The sequence below is a fragment of the Panthera pardus genome, unplaced genomic scaffold, assembly GCF_024362965.1.
Source record: "Panthera pardus isolate Hobbes unplaced genomic scaffold, ASM2436296v1 HiC_scaffold_17, whole genome shotgun sequence".
NCBI lineage: Eukaryota > Metazoa > Chordata > Mammalia > Carnivora > Felidae > Panthera > Panthera pardus.
The window spans coordinates 115,066,422-115,085,502 of NW_026526732.1; the positions used below are offsets into that span (position 1 = coordinate 115,066,422).

The window sequence follows — 19,081 nt, forward strand, 5'->3', positions numbered from 1 at the left end:
AAGCTTGCCTAGAGAGACACGTTCTTACTCGGCAGTAAAAGAACTCACGTAGCTCTCTTCTACGAGGCACACGGAGTGACATAATTAATGTACAATGTCTTCTAGCCTGTTGCATTTTTTATGTTAGCCCACAAAAAATGCCTAGGATAAAACAGCAAATCACAACTCAATGAAGGCCTTTCTGCAGGTAATGTAATACAGCACATAGAGTCAATGATCTGACATGTTTAATACAGAAATAGGGTTGAGAGAGCCAGGAGGAAATGTCTCTTAGAACAGTGGACTTTTATTAGAAATTGAAGGAAGCTAAGGAACGTGCTGTGCAGAGTAAAGCACATTCACTTCATATCTGTATATACTTTCAGGGGCATCTTCATAGACTATCTTCTTTAAGTCTGAACGGTTCAGACAACGGCTAATTCGGTGCTGAGCTTGATGGGACAAGCTCACGTGGGAGTCCAGGTCTTAGGTCCCCATTTATTTCATCAAGGAAGCAAACTGACTGTTGTGAATTTTTACCGAGAACGCTGGGGGAACTGACAGCCAGGTACCTATTCCACAGCCCACTGTCAAAAAAAGCTGTGCGACAAGAACTTATTAAAAACTCATCTACAATTACTCAACATGCTGCAGGAAGGAAAGTTTCAACACATTTGTGAACAAGCTGTACCACATTCGGAACTGAGTGGCGAATTGAAATAAATTGTGCAAACACATTTTCTAATCTTACAAATTTAAAAGTACTTCCGCTGTGGCTCCCTCCTGAATTTGCTTTTTTGGGTTAGCAGCTCCCCGCAAGGAAGCTTTCAGTTTCCGGAACAATGGCCCCAGAGAAAGCTAATGTAGGGGACCATGCCGTAAGCTACACATTGCAGAGGGCTGTCAATCACGGACAACCACCCCGTCTCTTCCTCCACGGGGGTCCCGACTAAACAATGAAGGAAGCAGCCCCACTAGAGTTATTCTGCGTTCTTTCCTGATAAACCCACTCTGGCCACCACCGGGGGTTCAAATCATCACACCTCTTCTCCATGTCACTAATCATCAGCTGACAAGATGAATCTTTCGGTCAACAGAAAGCGAACGATCACAGTAGCAAAATACTGCCCGAATTGGAAAATGTATGTCCCCACACCCTCCAAGGGGAAGCTTATCAGCCATAAAGGGTAATGTGGAATGATCACAAGTGGGGAACGCAGATTAGGGATGGGGTGTCTTAAAACATTGGCTTTGTCTTCTTCTAGAAACTGAGAATATTGCAAGATCTTCTTGTCAACATAATGAAGTAAACTTGCTCCCTTCTTGCTGGAAGGGGGGATGATGAACAGTAAGTTTTCCCATGATGGCCAACAGATTGTCAGCCAGTTGACAAGAACTGGCTTTAAAAAATTTTACTTCCAGAGACTAATGTCTGTAGATGAATGGATAAATTGAGATGTCGCAGGCCTTGGGGCCGGGGGTGGGGGTGGGGGTGGGGGCGGTGTGGGGCGGGGGGAGGGGGGGTGCTTCTGAAATCTTGGTGCTATGAATCAGCATTAACGCATGGGAGAAGTTATAGTGTGCTTTTTCTCTACTCTCTTTATTCCTTCGGCTGTAGCCCAGATTCAACAAATTCCGATCGCTCCAATATCTGATGAAAAGAAAATAGAATGTGAGAACCCCAACAGTGACAGCTAACGCCCACCAGAAATCTGGGGAGCCAAAGATGAATCTGCTGGGTGTTGTCATTAATATTAACACCGACACCTTACGTGTCTTATAATAGTGCTGCCTTACGCTATGAGTGTGTCCATATGTCCCAACCACACATAAATAACATGCTTAAAAAAACAAAAAAAAAAACCCCCAAACCAGTCACCACCCAGCTATCAAAATAGATAGGAGAAGATACTGTCCAGTGACTATCTTTCCATAAATACTGAGTTCTAAAACCAAGATAAGTGGATTTACACACACACACACACACACACACACACACACACATATACACGGACTTGGGTGAAACCAGAGTAAAATTCTACCTGTGCCTAACAGTCAGCCTGTCAACTCTCGATGTAATCTAGAAGGCGCTAACCCCCAAGGAACAGGTGACACAAAGGATATCTTTGATTCTCTGAATCCTCGGTTAGCAGTTTGAGGTCCAGGGTGCAGGTTTGGATCAGCTCATCTAATTTCTTCTCCTCCTGGCTGAGCTCGGTCACTTCCTTCGACAGGCCTTGACACTGGGCCAGCATGCCCCCGTCCTCAGACAGACTGCAGCCCCTGGAAACCGAAACACAGACTCATCATGGCTGCTGGGGGGGACCAGAGGTGGGGGTGGAAGGGAGGGAAGGGAGAAGTGGTCTTTTGAGTAAATGTCTCCTCTTTTTTTTTAATTTTTTAAAATGTTTATTTAGTTTGGAGAGAAAGAGAGAGTGAGAGAGAGAGAGAGAGAGAGGAGCAGAGGCAGGGAGACACAGAATCCGAACCAGTCTCCAGCTCTGAGCTGTCAGTGCAGAGCCCAACGCAGGGTTCAAACTCATGATCCGTGAGATCATGACCTGAGCTGAAGTTGGACGCTTAACTGACTGAGCCACCCAGGCGGCCCTAAATGTCTCCTCTTGACACAGGTCACGCTGCTTGTTAGCCAATTGTTAAAATCAGAGCATTTATACACCTATTTTTTTTTTCTCCACACCGTCCTTCACCTCTCACACCATAGAAACTAAGTGGGGAAAAAAAAAAAAAACAACAAAACACAACAACCCAAAATCCAACACTGCTATTTTCAGGTTTCTTTTCTCCAGAGGAGGCCTGTTTCTTCAGAAGCCTCCAATTCAAAGGGCGAAAGGAGGGCCTCCTCCCTGCCACATGCCTCCTGGGGGGAAAGAGAAAGAGAGGGGGAAGAAGGATGGAGAGACATAGCGAGAAAAATTTGAAAGAAAAGATGAGGAGTGGTTCAAAATTCAACAAAATATCATCCGAAAAGTACAAAAGACCTAGGTAGTTTCTGAGGGCCTTATACCAACCACCGACAAGGAAAAGGAGGTTAAGGGAACGGATCTGTGTGCTGTATGGGAGAACAAAGGCCACTACCCAACAGGCCAAAATGGGTCACCGAGTCGTCACAAAATCCCAAAAAAGTACAAAAAGTTACCCGCTCATCTTAGCGTGTCTGAGGTAGTATTTTTCCAAAGCTACCCTCTAAGAGGTTGGTTCCTTCCCACAACGCTTTCAAAGTTTCTTCTAAAATAGAGGCTCTTCAGGCGCCCCGTCTAATAATTCACGAGCGGCATGATCATACGTGTAATCACACGTGTGGGTGGTAAGTGTTAACATCCCTGCTTTCCAGAAGGAACCGAGGCAACTAAGTCTTGCCTCAGTTTACTCAGAAAATGAGGTGGCCTGCTGGTCGAGCCACGGCTAAGGATAATGTGGCAATGGTGTATACACACGGATGTGTTAACACACAGCGGTCGTTCACTTCCAAATGCCTGTTAGAGACGAGCCAACGACACGCGTGAGCAGCCTTTAGATTTGCCACGGGAGCACACACGTGGGCATCGCCACAGCAGATGAACGGCATCTTCCTTGACATCTGCAGGCCCCCCCCACCCCCCGCCCCCCCCCACTGAATCCCAGGATCCCCTGGCTTGAGGCTAACCAGGCTTTTCGTCTCTGAAAGTATCTAAAGAGAAGGGCTCTGTGCAAAGAGGCTCTGAACTTCTGACAAAGGACCTGCTTGAGGGGCAGGGAGAAGGGGACCGCGGAGACGGAGTGTGGGCGTGGACGTGAGACCTGGGACCGGGGCCCGTGGCTCGTACTCACATCCACTGCACGTTGTTTTTCGACTTCTTCTTAATGAGGTGGATGCCTTCCAGCACGTTGGTGATGTCATAGATCCTTCTCTTCTGCACCTTCAGTACCTCCGCTGCCTTGTTCAAATCCAAGACCCCGTCAGGGGACTGGCTCAGTAGCTGAATGAACTTCTTGGTGAGCAGACCAAGGGAGGTGTCATACCGTGTTTTTTCTGAGGGAGATTTTGGAGCTTAAAGAAAAACAAAAGCCGAGCGGGTGGGGGTGGGGGGACAGGGAAGGGGGAGAGGTAAAGAAATGAAGGGTTTCTTTGCAGGTAGGCAGGCCCTCTTTCCCGCTGCAGCCCAAGTATTAGTGTTGAAGCAAAGCTGTTGCTGTTGTGTTTTGGTAAGTTACAGAAAGCTATGAAATTGCTTTATTAGAAAAGGAAGGGGGCGCCCGGGTGGCTCAGTCGGTTGAGCATCCGACTGGGGCTCAGGTCATGATCTCGTGGTTCACAAGTTTGAGCCCCGCATCGGGCTCCAGGCTGACAGCTCAGAGCCTGGAGCCTGCTTCGGATTCTGTGTCTCCCTCTCTCTCTGCCCTTCTCTGTTTTACACTCTGACTCTGTCTCTCTCTCTCAAAAATAAATAAACATAAAAAAAAAAAAAAGAAAAAGAAAAGGAAGGGACAGGACAAGCTCCTGTTTGATTATAAAGCGTTTTAGTGTGAATTTCTCAGGAGTTTCTACTTTGGCTTCCCCTCCTCTCTGGGTCTAGTGAAGAATCCCACACATAGTAGGTGTTCAACGATATCTGTTGAATTAATGAAAAAGCGCGATAGCCTCAGGGGAGCAGCACATGGGGAGCCTAACCTGATGGGGCCAGGCTGCAAAGTCTCCCTAGCGTTTCATGACGGGCTCAGACAGACTCAATTTAACTGGCTTTGCAGTCTCCTCTGTGTGTGTGTGTGTGTGTGTGTGTGACATGATGGGCTCAGACAGACTCAATTTAACTGGCTTTGCAGACTCCTCTGTGTGTGTGTGTGTGTGTGTGTGTGTGTGTGTGACTTATTCACCACTTTTTCAAATAATGCTTCAAGTGGATGAAGAATACTGAAACTGCCTTTCAGTGGAATCGCCCCATCCCTCTTGAATGCAATGTCCTTATTCAATATCGTGTTTACTCTCTCACAGGTGCACAGGTCAAGGCTTTCGCTGAGCATTACACACCGTTTGTGGACTGCCTCATTCATAAACTCCATGAGAGGAGCGAACAAAGTCTAATTTAGCATCTATGTTAAATGCCAAAGACATAAAGGACTGTTTAGCTGTTTTCAACCTACTTTTTTCTCTCTCCCAGAAAAAGCAATCGATGGAAAGGAAAACTAGCTGCAGTGTATTAGTGTCGGTCAATTCTTACACTGCCTTCCGCTGAGTTAGAGAGATTCAGGCTGGCGCAGACATCCCCGACCCTGGCGCGGTTTGTCTACCCCCAGTTAAGCCTGCTCTCCAAAGTCATGTCTGTTAAGGAAAGTTAAAACTAAATTTGATTATAGAATGGTGTAGAATTTAAATTTGTATAGAATACAAAGAACTTGTATTCCGAGTGGAAAAGTGAAACCACACACATTCAAAGACCCCCCCCCCCCCCCCGCCCGCCCCGAATCAGTATTCAGGTCCCGAAGTGACTCGAAACCCTTTGCGGGGCATCTGCAGACACTGTATTTAATTTTCTGGATAGGAACAGAGAGACGAAAAAGGACACAACATGCCAGCATTATTCACACCTTGGCATCCTCTCAGCCACAAGCTTTGAAAGGTGGGAAGCCCACACCAAGGAGAATATGAGATGAGAGCATCCTTACTTTTTGGACTATCTGGACTTCGAAGTGCAGCTCTTCCTTTGCCCTTAGGGGTTTTTAAGCCATCGGAGAGGTACTGATGACCGCTTTCTCCCAGCTCCAGCCTTCGCTTGGCCTGCAATGTGAAAGCACAAGCGTTGGTCACTGGGCACGTGGGCAATCACAAGGAGCGGGGCTGTCTGTGACCTGTCCCTGCCAAGGGCTGCGGGCACCTGCCAGCTCTCAGGCCTCTGTTCTGCCGCACTCGGGGCCCTGGCCCGCCCCACAGCCAGGTTCTGGCTCCGGGGGCCGGGCTGTCACGTCAACTCTCTTCACCTGCAACGGATTACCCGTCAGATGCAGGACACAGCCAGTGGTCCTGTAGGATTAGGATCAGGAGCCACCTTGTTCGTTCGTTCGTTCGTTCGTTCGTTCGCTCATTCATCCATTCATTCATCCAACATACGTGCCACGCGTGGGGCAAGACACTAAGACAGCAGGCATCGCGGAACATAAACTCACTTTTGCCCTGCAAAACTTTGCCGCCGACCTCATCTCTAATCTGGGCAGGACCCCCTTCCTTGTGCTCCCACAAACACTCTGTTTATTTGTATCCTCCACTTATTACATATAAGGGTTATTTTACTTCTCTGTGTCTCATTTCCTTTAAGGCAGGGACCACTTATCTTTGTATACCTAGTGCTTGGCACAGAGCCTGGGTTTCTGTAGGTGTTCAATCACTCTGTCTCTCTCTCTCTCTCTATTTATATTCAATGCGAGAGTGATTGAACAGTAACACAACTAGTCACAGACTACAAATGGTCATTCACCAGAATAACAAATACTGCAAATGTCCCTGGTATTACTATCTCCAATTCTGTCATCACACCTGACGCGTGGAGGTCTTCGAGTTTTTAATTTGATCTAATTTCACTACAAAAATATCCACCTAGTGTCTACGGACTGGGCACTGGGCTTAGGGCACACAGGTGAAAGCAAGATAGGTTAAGAGTCCCTGCCTCCCTAGCGCGTAGAGTCTGAGAGGAGACAGATCACCGAAGTAAGTAATTACTGTGTGCCAACGTCTGGGTGTGACAGGTGTTCAGACAGGAAGGGTACCGACTGGACACCCCACAGGGCCATGTGTCTCTAGGCTCATTTCTGGGGCAGATCCTCCTAATGAGGAGATACACAAGTTCATAGAACTCCTCAGGACATAGAAACAGAAGTAAGAGCTTCGCCGGCTTCTCTGTAGGAAGTGATCAGTTCATCTCGTTCTGGTCACTACAGTGGCCACAGCCGCGTGTGGCTCATCTGAATCAACATGTGCTCTAGGTGTCAAATGCACACCGGATTCTGAAAACGTGCCACCCCCCCAAAAGGGCAAAATCCATCACCAACTGTTTTTATATAGATTACACGCTAAAATGATATTTTGGCTTTCTAAAATATTATTAAATCAGACAGTATTAAAATGATTATTTCACCTGTTTCGTTTCATATGTATTTTTACTATGTGGCTTGCATTTGTGGCACATATTAGCTTTCCTTTTTTAAATTAAATGTTTGTTTTTAACTAATTAAGTAATAAAATAAAAATAATTTTAAAATGCTATTTTTTAAAATTTAATGTTTATTTATTTTTGAGAGAGAGACAGAGCGCAAGTAGGGGAGGGGCAGAGAGAGAGGGAGACACAGAATCCAAAGCAGTTTCTAGGCTCCAAGCTGTCAGCTCAGAGCCTGACGCGGGGCTCGAACCCACGAGCCTTGGGATCATGACCTGAGCGGAAGTCGGGCGCTTAACCGACTGAGCCACCTGGGCGCCCCACGCGTTATCTTTCTGTTGGGCAATGCTGGGCTGAAGTTCACTCTCAAGGCCTAGGAACGACGTTCAGCAAATTTCTTAACTTCATCTTCCCCTCCCAAATATTCTGTCAAATCCTCGTGTGAGCCTGTTGTTTTGGTTGGCCTGGCAAACACTCTCTTCATTAGGTAAAAGCCTCTGATTGTCTTTGGGGAGCACCCCCCTCCCTGTGCCAGCACAGGCACATCTGTGCACACAGGTGACCTGGGCCTGCCTGATCTTTGTGTTCCATCCTCCCCTCCCCCACAGTGACTGGGCCGGATGGCACATGACCAAACCTGGGTGAACAAAGGCCAACCCAGGAATTTTTCTGGAACCACTGGCAAGAAGGGGTTGTGCCTTCCCAGTAAGGTTGACAGTGGCCAGAAACTACCCGACAACAGAGGCTCTAGAGGGGAAGGTGGAGTGAAGACACGGAGAGAATGGGGTCTAAGGCCATCACTCAAAACTCTGAATCAAGTCATATGCTGGGGACAACAGCTGGTCTTTCCCCAGACTTCTCAGTGGCATTAGCCAATCAAAGCCTCAGTGAAGAGCGGCAGGGTGGGTGGGTCACTTCTTGCGGCCTGCAGGACGTTACCACTGATAGAGGCAAGCTTCATTTGAGGCTCACCTAGAAGTAGAGAGGGGAACAGCTTTGCTATGGAGGCTTTTTCTCTCCACAGAAAGCCATCCAAGAGGTACACCGCTGTATTCTTTCCATGTTAAGGTCCCCAGCAGGGAGTCAAATGGGAGACCCAGAACTCTTGGGCTCCTAAGTCTGTAAACTCTTCCTGAACACTCGCAATAAAGAATTGCTCACTGGCCAGGGGCCTGGGGGCATATTAGTTTTCCCTCCCCCATCCAGGCTACTGTTCCAAATTGCTTTGAGGCTAAGACCCATGGAAAGCAGTAAGCTTGTAGGCTGGGGAAATTCCCAGAGATCTGTTGCTAAGAAACGGAGATCTAACTTCAAGGACCAGGACTAGGCTGGTTGTGTGACTTTGGAGAGTTGAACCAATCTAAATACTTGATGGAAAATCTACTAAATCTTAAGGCACTTCTACTGCCAGAGAATCCTTAAGTCCTGGAATCCTCACGATCTATGAGATCTCAGCTTCTAAGGGGATAGATCACCAAGCCTATACATCTACGCCAAAAAGAAATGAGCTGCGGAAGAAGGGCAGCCCCAGCAAATCCTCCTGGAAGGTAGAAATTGGGGGCGGTCATATCGGCTACACGAGCTATTCCTGCGGAGTAGGCGTGACAGGCTTTGAGAGGTGATCACTGCGTCATTTTCCTTTTCCAGATGGACGTTTCTGCCAGGCTATCCTGTTAGCATTCCTCCGCACTGTAGTGGAAGGGGCTGAACTGGATCTGAGATGAACACACAGTAGTCCTTAGGACTTATAGGTCGCAGACCTGAGGACGGGCACACTAACTGGAATCTCTCTGGGGAAAGAGCTGGCTGAACATTTGATACATCATGGAGCAGCATTACCTTAACAAATTTAGGTGCACGTGCTTGGTAAAAACAAACACACACACAAACAAACAACTACATGGGAGGTTTTAAACAGCACGGGCGGTCTCTGCTCACACCAGGACAGATGGAACTCTCTCTCCCATCAGCTCAATTTTTGTTTCTTATGAGTGTGCCCATCTCCCTGAACTGTTGAGTTCTTCTGTTTATAAAGAGATCTTCATATCACATGGCCCCTATCAGTAAAGCAACTCATCTATCTGGTGCTCAGCGGAAGGCCCAGCCATCTGGTCCCAAGTAGGAATAAAGGCTGGATGGGCGAGAGGTTACGTAGATCGCCCACGTGGCATCTTTCTGAGGTATTACCCAGTGTGGCTTTTATTATAAATGAAATAGGTGCTGATTTTAGAACGTCAACCCAAACTAAGATGTTGTAATGTTAAATTTCTGAAAAAAAAATTTTTTTAAAAATTATATATATATTAGTAATAACTGTCAGGCAGCCAAGCAGTGGGCTGGGGCGGGGGGGAACATCCATAGTTTCTGCCCATCTGGCATCTGTGGACCCTATTTTTGCCTTCGGGGAAGAAACTTCTCCATAATTCTTAGTTCAGGTGGTTTCTTTGTCTCTAAGCCTGATCAGCAAAAACCCTGACACTGCTCAACATCTTAGGCTGGCCCTTCCCATCGAGGGTTCAAAGGTGAGTGTTGTAACCTGGGCCCACCAATCAGCGTATTCCAGTATCCCTTGGCTAATGGGCCTACGATCCAAGCAGGACAATCGGCCAGTGTGGGACTTTTGTTAGAAACGACGGGGAAAGTACTGGGTTCTTTTCACTGGGAGTTATTAGTAGGAAGTCAGCCTGGGGCTACCTGGGAACTGAGCCAACATGGAAGTAAAGAGCTGGAGAGACTGAGTCCCAATGCCTTCAAGTGAGGTGCTAGAAATAGCCATGACCAAAGGCAGGTCTACCCAAGACTTCCATTTTGTATGAACTAACCGATTCCCTTTTTTCGTAGAAGAAAACTGACTTCGGTGACCATTATTTGCAGCCTGGAGTCCCGATAGATCGAGCATGCTAGCATTAGCTAGAACTCAAGGGATATTTGAGTGCTCATAATGTATCATGCACCATGGTAATTACTTTTCACTTGATTATGTTATCTCCTTTTCACAACATCCCTACAAGGTAGTTGTTATTATTATTTCTCATTCTACGGGAGAAAACGGAGGTTTAGAATGCTCAAATAACTTTTCCAAGATCCCGCAGTCAGTAAATATGCCTACTCCAAACCCATGCTTATAACCACTTTAAGGATTGTGAAAAACTGCCACATGAAAATATTTGAAAAGTTATATTAAACTGATGCCATTTTACTTTATGATAAATTTAGATCTTTATTTATTTATTTATTTGAGAGAGAGACAGCACGCAACATCATGAGTGGGGTCTGGACAGATCTATCTATCTATCTTCTATCTATCAATCAAGAGAGAGAGAGAGAAACCCAAGTCAAGAGTTGGACAGTTGGGGTGCCTGAGTGGCTCAGTTGGTTGGGTGACCGACTTCAGCTCAGGTCATGATCTCACTGTTTGTGGGTTCGAGCCCTGCGTCAGGCTCTGTGCTGACAGCTCAGAGCCTGGAGTCTGCTTCGGGTTCTGTGTCTCCCTCTCTCTCTCTGCCCCTCCCCTGCTCGCACTTTGTCTCTCAAAAATAAATAGTTAAAAAAAATTAAAAAAAAAACAACAAGAGTTGGACAATTGATTGTGCCACCCAGGCACCCCAAGTTATTTTATTCATGACTTTAAAAAAACTTTCCTTTACACAATAAAAGGAATATGGAAATTCAAACAGCACAAATGTGTCTATGAGGAAAGCAACTCTTTCTCCCACTCCTGATCCCATCCCCTTCCTCAAAGGCAAGACTACTAAGTTCCTTTGATCTCCTTTTAGACAATCTATGTGAATATATGTATACAGAGACCATTGCACTTTACAAAAAACTGTACACCAATGATGCATTTATTAACACAGGATGACCTTATTTTTCATAGCTACATAATGCCAGATTCATTAATATGCCACAACTTGTTTACTTAACCAAATACCTGCTAATGGATAGTCAGCACTCTTCTACTGTAAGCATTCATGATGGCACTGTGGGGTAGGTATCACTATGCCCACCTTGCACTGAGGCAGAGAAGGTAAGGGTTTACCTTAGTGAGTCATAGATACCAGGATTTGAGCCCACGACTTCCCTGGACTGATGGAAATGGCCCTCCTGTTGCCATAGCAACTTCTGGGCTACCGCGGCCAGACTGCCATCACAAGGCACGTGCATGCTCCAGGCTTCCTCCCTGGACCATGAGCTCAGCTCTCAAGTAGCCTTGCACACGGCATGCACTCAGACAAATTCACTTATTTATTTTGAATGAACCAAGGAATAAATTCCCAAAGTCTCTTGGCAGGTAAGGCACAAAGCTCTGACATCACAAACCTGTAAGGTTTGTATGTATGTATGTGGAATGTACATATATATATACACACACATATGTGTGCATGCATACGCATACTTATGCTGGAAACTAATCGCTACATATTTGGGAAGATTTTCAAGAAACATATGGGGGAAAAATTAAAGTTGCAGAAGGACACATCTGAAGATTTTATAAGGGTAAAAAAACAATAAAATATAGACTTCACTCTAAAATTTTCCATGTATCCATAGAGGAAGACCCACATCAAATGTTAATGGAGGTTATCTCTGAGAAGTAAAATTAAATATGGGGTAATGACTTCATGTTTATAGTTTGTAAGATTTATTTGACAAAGCAATGTGTCTTTTTTTTTTTTTAATTTTTTAATGTTTGAGAGAGAGAGAGAGTGTGTGTGTGAGCAGGGGAGGGGCAGACTGAGAGGGAGACACAGAATGCAAAGCAGCCTCCAGGCTCCGAACTATCAGCACAGAGCCCGACGTGGGGCTCGAACTCACAAACCTTGAGACCATGACTTGAGCTGAAGTTGGACGCTCAACCGAGCCACCCAGGCGCCCCGAAGGCAATGTGTCTTTATACATACTAAAGTTATACCTAGCAATTCTACTCTTTGGAGTATATTCTGAGAACATTGATGTGGTTTCTAGGATTTGTCTATTGAAAACAGCACAGCTGTTTTCTTGAATATTTATATTTTTCCACCTATGTCCAACATAAATGCCCAATTAGAAGAAAAGTTCAGTAGGTTATTGTACATTTATATAATGGAAGGTTGTGCAATTAATGATATGCATCTATATATGTAAGTTTAAAAGAAAAGTAGGTGTGAATGTAAAATGTTATTTTTGTAGGGAAATTATACGCATAGGAAGAAACGATATCTAAGGCTATACACTAAATCGTTTAAGAGTATTAATCTTTGGGTGGTAGGATTACAGTGATTTTATTTTCTTCTTTCTAAATCATTTAAAAGTGATCATGGGTTCCTTGCATAACAAGACAAAAATTTCCATTGGAGGTTAAACAAAAGAAGGCTGCTGGCTTGGTTTTTAGACTGTTGAAAATCTTCTGTACCATTCAGTAGGTATGGGTATGAGTTCAAAGCAGAAATGGACTATACTACCAGAAGGGCATCCCCCCCTCACGGCGGGGAGGGAAGTGGTGTTCTTATCTACCATTTGGCTGAGCCACAGGAAAAGAATTAAATCAAGAAAAAGGCACGGCCTGCTGTCGTTCACAAACTGAACCCTAAAATAAACTCCTTTTACCCCCGTTAATAAGAGACCTGGGCAAAGGAAAGAACCAGATCCATGATACGTTTTGTTTCATGGCCAAAGACGAGGCAGGACGTTTTGAGCAGAGGACGAAGAGAAGTAAATATGGAGGCTAAAAAGATACGAGGGCCAGGTTAAGCTCCTTAGCGGAATGATCCAATGGAGAGAATCTCTAGTTTGAGACCAGACCACAGATGAATCTCACTTGGGTTCTGGCCATCCTTAGGTCAGTAGGTTAGGGCAGGAGGATTTCAAGAAAGGAATTCCCAGTTTCCAGCTGTGACTACATACTAACACAATCTGGCTAACCATTTTAAAATCCATTAAATATTTATTAAGTGCCTGCTGTGTACCCAGCCCTGCACAGGCAGGTGATTATAAAGGCAACATGGTGGTCCCTGCTATAAGAGAGGCTCCAGGCAAAAATGGGAAATGCATGAAGAATGCCACAATGAGCCCATGGCTGGGGGCAGGAAGGCAGGAAGGGGGGCTGGATGGAGAAGATGGTGGAGGTCTGGAGAGGGTGGAAAGAGTTGGCGGTGTTTGAGCCACATCCTGGAAGGCAAGGGGCTCTGTCCTGCAGAGAAAGGTCTGGGTGTCAGGATCTCCAGAAGGCTGTCCAGGCATAAGCATAAGCACAGGGACTTGGGAGGGGCTGAACCAGAACTCTGGTTCAGAGGTGCTGGTGAGTAGGGAGGGGCTTGGGTGCAGAGGGTGAAGAAGGGGCCACATCACAGTCCCTTCCGTGCCATGCGGTTATAAACCACACTCAGTGTCCCCTTTTCCTTGAGATGAAGTTGCCCAGGATGAAGAGCTCTAAGGTCCTCCCCGGCTTTCCTCAGCCAGGTCAAGTTCAGAATTGACAGGAGCAGCGTCTCTATGAGCTATTAGGTGAGAAAGCCTAATCAGAAAGCGAATTGTCTCCCAGGAACTGGGGAACTGAACAGAAATGCAGACGGAGGCGTGTGGAAACAAGAAGAGTGCATTTTATCTTGGTGAAGATTTCCCCTTAAATCCCGCATCTCAGCCACCACCACTGGAGAGTAGTCTCTCTTCTCTCAGACATGCTCCTTCCCATGCCTCCCTGCCCCGGCTAAATTTCCCCATCACTGGGTACTTAGAACGCCCCCAAACTTGGCCATTTTTTTTATTTTTTATTTTTAAAATACAGATCTAGGGTATCTTCACTATAATTTGTGTTTGCAGACTGGTCTGGGAATCTAAGCACATACATACGAATGTTTCTAAAGGGTAGAACTTCTGGAATCGAAGCCATTTACTGATGAACTGGTGATTGCTTCCCTTTCTACAGACATTTGTTTTGTTTTTAAGAATAATTTGAGGGACGCCTGGATGGTTCAGTCAGTTAAGCGTCTGACTCTTGATCTCCAATCAGGTCATGATCTCATGGTTTCATGAGTTCGAGCCCCACACCAGGGTCTGTGCTGACAGTGTGGGGCCTGCTAGGGATTCTCTCTCTCCCTCTCTCTGCCCTTCTCCCAGTCACACTGTCACTCTCTCAAAATAAATAAACATTAAAAGAAAAAAAAAAAAGAAGAATTTGAGACAGGGCACCTGGCTGGCTCAGTTGGCAGAGCACGTGACTTTTGATCTCAGGGTCATGAGTGCAAGCCCCAAGTTGGGCATGGAGCCTACTTAGAAAACAAAACAAAACAAAACAAAACAAAACAAAATACTTTAAGGCAATTTAAAAAGAAATTAATGGACATGATTTTTAAAAACCCACTAGTTCAGGCAGCTAATAATGGCTACCTCCCCAGGGGAATCAATTTTATTCTTTCTCCTGGTGGTCACCTCTGCATCTCTAAGGAATAAGCTTGCACAGCTATTTCTGGATGAAAATGTCCAGCCCCCCCAGTGATGACTATCATCCAACCGAAGATTACCTCACCTTTTCATATCCGTCACATCTTTTTCTCCATTGTATTATGCATTCTATCAAGTCCCCACTATTTCTCCTGCCTGAAACTCTTGGACCTCCTGCTGTCTAGACCCTAGACGGACAGTTCGGTGCGCCTGTTGCAAAGCTGTCATTCTGTGATTTTCCACTCACTGTAGAGTGTGGAAGCCTGAAGGGGACATCTGTCCCTTTGTTTGACTGCCCAGCCTCTGAACCTTCCCACCCAGGCTTAGGAAACTCCCCACTTGATCAGTCTATGTGGGAGGCATAGCTGCCCTTCTATCACGGAAGTAGAGGACTCCCTGTGCTCTTTCCCAGCTTCCCCAGAGCTTGGACCAGTCCTGCTACCTCAGCGGGAGGACAGGCACACGCAGCCACTCCAGACCCAGAACCCGGAGGGGCTCTGGCAAAGCAGCGGGCCGGCTGGCGATGGCTGCTGGAGCCCGGGAGAAATCACTAGATTTGTGATTCCACTGGATTCGTTCTGTGGATTGACATTTTGGCTGTGGCTCTGTCTGCTGGTCCTTGCTGGTTCCTGCCTGTCCTCCGAACCTGGTTCTCTAATCCTCAATATCCTTCCATAAATTCCTTCGCTGCTTAAGTCAGCTGGGGTTGCCTTCTGTTGCCTGCGACAGAGTCAGTTTCCCGAGCCCAATGCTAGTTGACTGCTTTCCTGGGACACATCCGAAGAGTAGTATGGAAGGGAACGTTTGAGTCCCTGTATATCTGAAATGTGTATTCCATCCTCACACTCGATAGTCTGGGTAAGCAAAGAATTTCAGGCTGAACATGGGTTGCCCTCAGCACTCAGAAGCCACTGTTCCAGTGCTTTCTTTTTATATCCAGTGTTGATGGTGAGAGACCTGTGGCCATTGATCCTCATTCCCTTGGAACTACTGGGTTTCTAACCTCTCTGAGAGATGCCTGGCCTGTCTTCCATTTATTGTAAAATTTCGTAACATGCGTTCAGGTGCGCAACTTTTCTCACTCACGGTGTGAGGGACTCCTGGGCTCCTAGAAGCTACCGGCTTGGCCTTGAGCTAGACGAAATATTTATGTTGTAAATCATCCCCTCTCGTTTTCTCTCATTTTCTGGGAATTCCTATTCCTCTTAGAGGGATCCTCTAAAGCTCCTATTTTCTGTCATCCTTACATCAAATCTAACTTCCATTCACTACGTTTTGTTTTTTGTTTTTTTTGTTTTGTTTTGTTTTAGTTTGGGCAACTAGATTTTTCATTTCCAAGAGTATTTGTTTTGCTTTTGCTCTCTGATCAATCCCTTTTTATAGCATCTTGTTCTTTATGACCAGGAGCGCCTCTCCTTCACCACTAATTACTTCTTTTGAAGTTTTCTTTTGTTTCCTGTTTATTTTCTCCATTGTCCTCTTTTCCTACTTAAAGGAAGTCCTTCATGAGAACATCCTTTTTGCCTCTGCTTTTGTGACTCCTGAGGCTCTCCAAGGCAGACCCACGCTCTCTCCGCCATAGCTTCCTGTCCTACTTTACTGACCGCTACTCCTCAATCCTTTCCCTGCTTTCCAGGAATCTGCCCAATGATCTGGTCTGCTAAAAGCCCCACTCTCATTGTGAATAATTAAAAACAACAATGACAAACTGTTTACTATTATTTTCGTAGGGTTTCAAGGGAAAGGAGAAAACTATGTTTGACGACCTGCCTTTCTTTCTTTATATACATATATATATATATATATATATATATATATATATATATATATAAAAGTGTGTGTGTATATATATGTATATATATACACACACACTTTTTTTTTTAATGTTTATTTATTTTTGAGAGACAGAGACGGAGTTTGAGCAGGGGAGGGGCAGAGAGCGAGGGAGACACAGAATCCGAAGCAGGCTCCAGGCTCCCAGCTATCAGCACAGTGCCCGATGTGGGACTCAAGCCCACGAACCGTGAGATCATGACCTGAGCCACAGTCGGTCCTTAACCAACTGAGTCACTCAGGCGCCCCGACAATCTGCCTTTCTGAACCAGATGTGTCTGTGTAGTTAATTCTCATTCATCAGCACATGATACCGACTACTCACTATATGTAAGGCATGGTGCCAGGCACTTTCATCACAAAGGCACTGGTTTCTTTTGCATAGAGGAGCAGGAGCCCTAATACCCTTCGTACCCAAGTCTCTACCCCAATAATTGAATACTGATCTTAAAAAGCAAAAAACCCTGAAAACCTTTTACAGATTAATTCTGTATCTATACCAAATTAAGAGTAAATGAATAAGAAGCCCAAGAGAAGGGCCTGGTTAATAAATGACACAGATTTAATGTCATGCAAATGAAATAAGAGGAAATAAGCAAGATTTTTAATAATAAAAAATGTTGGGATGCCCTTTTCTAAAATAACCATTGTGGTCTCTCAAATGGAGAGGGCAAAAGGTTTTGAATCCCCCACACAATGCTCAAGCTTAATTATTCCCTTTCAGGTCTACACTCTACATGGAGTACTATTCAGTTTATCTTAATGTTCCTTTTCAACTCCTCGTTTTTGGTCTTAGGATTTTACCTCACTTCAGTACCAAAGGAATACACCAGGAGTTGACGTTTTCTGCAAAAGGCCAGGTAGTAAATATTTTAGACCTCGTCGGACACGGCCCTGTTTGAGTTCTTTAACACTTCTGTGGCAGGAAAGCAGCCATCATGCGTAAATAAATGGGTTTTGCTGTATTCCAATAAAACTTATTTACAGAATAAGCCGGGGGCCAGATCTGGCCCATGGGTCACAGTGTGTGGACTCATGCAATAAACCATTATCCTCCTACAATTTATGTTTTTATTAAAGGATACTTACATTGCTCACACCAAATACTGAGATTTTATGAAATAAGGCAATCATGTTTTTGGATGATGGAATTATGTCTCTGTCCTGCTTGGTGTTATACATAAGGACTAAAAAGAGGTACTAAAAATACAAGCAAATTTGAGCTGTCCATTTGAATAGCTGAACCTCATCCCATCCATAGAAAACAATGACAATTAAACACACAAAGATACTCCTTTTTACGTCCTCAACGATTTATAGCTAAAGAGATAACTTATAGGTTTAATGAAGAGCTGTAAACAAATTCTTACTATGGGTTTGACACAACAGTTTTAGATAATATTAATTTAATTTCTTCATGACTTGTACCAAAAAAATCTCTCGGCAAACTTTCTCCCGTTGAGTTCTTGTAGAAACATCAGAGTAACTATTCTGAATCTCAACCGGTGAGTTCACAGAGAATGACTTCAGAATGTAGTTGGTAAAATGGCTTGCAGCACAGTGCAAGCATCTTAAATCTCAGGAAAACAGCATGTGTTTAATGACTACCATGGCTCTAAAGGACAGGACACTTGGTCCTGGGTGGACATAGTTTCACAAACTGTCCCCATACAGGAGCATGATAAATGGACTCCCAAGAAGTAAGAGCACTTTTGAAAGATTTATGAACCTAAGAACTAAATGAAGAACTTCCTCTTAACGTAGTAAAGTGTTACTTTAAGTATTGCAAAGAACAGAAAGCAGACATCTGGTAGCCTTGTGTCATGTCAGGAATATCCAATACTTGTACAACTGACTCGAAGATCAAAGGGTGCTACTTTCCCATTCATTCAACTTTCATTTAGTGGGCAAGTTAAATTCCTGTATATGAGAGTTGGGAGTTTTTGGGTCGTAACAAAGTAAGGAGGAACCTGGGTGGAGGCCAAAAATTCCTTGAGTTGAGGAGATGAAGCGGAGAGTCCACGGAGGTCGAAGTAGCTTAAACTTGGACAGAGCACTGAAAGGAGAGAACTGGTCAGAGACAGAATCTTGGAAGTCTTCAGAAGGTCCCTCTTGAGAATTTGGCAGAATACAGTGTATGGATGTGAGGAAACTACCCAAGGCCAGGAAAAACAAATGCCTGAAAGAAATAAAAAATAAAGAGTGCCTAGCGCTCCCATAGGGCCTAGAACTATAAAATTGTAAGCACACTGTTCTTTCAATTGTTTCTAGCAGACAAACTAGAAAAAAAAATAAATAAATAAAAACCAAAACAAAAAGCAGCCTTCATAATTCAGAGGCACAGGTAGAGTATTCAGAAGGCTGTTGCTGTATTGGTGAGGCAAAAGTAGCCCTAGAATAAATGCTGCTCTGGTCCCATCCTACAAAGCAAGAGCTGAAAGATCAAACTCTTCCTAAGAAACTTAACTGCCTCTCAGAACAAAACTGAAGAATATTTACAGAAATACAAAAGTGTCCAGCACCCAATAATGACTACCATCCAACCGAAGATTACCTGGCTTCCAAGAAAGCATGAACATATGACCATAATGACATTAGGAGAAAAATCAATCAATCAAAACTGACCTAAAACCAACACAAATGGTAGAACCAGCTGATAAGACATAAAAAAAGTTAATGTGACTGCATTCCACATGTTAAAAAAGCTA

At 44.7% G+C, this 19,081-nt stretch overlaps 1 protein-coding gene across 2 annotated transcripts in view; it reads right to left on the reverse strand.

Annotated features, from left to right (window-relative positions):
• E2F3 (E2F transcription factor 3) overlaps positions 1-19,081 on the reverse strand; it is a 77,851-nt gene that overhangs the window by 8,021 nt on the left and 50,749 nt on the right. Inside the window, exons 2-4 of one of the 2 annotated variants that reach the window (XM_019425252.2) lie at positions 5,641-5,752; positions 3,808-4,009; positions 2,104-2,262 (exon numbers count right to left, since the gene is read on the reverse strand). In XM_019425252.2, coding sequence (XP_019280797.2) covers positions 2,104-2,262; positions 3,808-4,009; positions 5,641-5,752 — 473 coding nt within the window. Of the gene's footprint in view, positions 1-2,103; positions 2,263-3,807; positions 4,028-5,640; positions 5,753-19,081 lie in introns of both variants that reach the window. The other variant, XM_019425251.2, reaches the window with a different exon arrangement.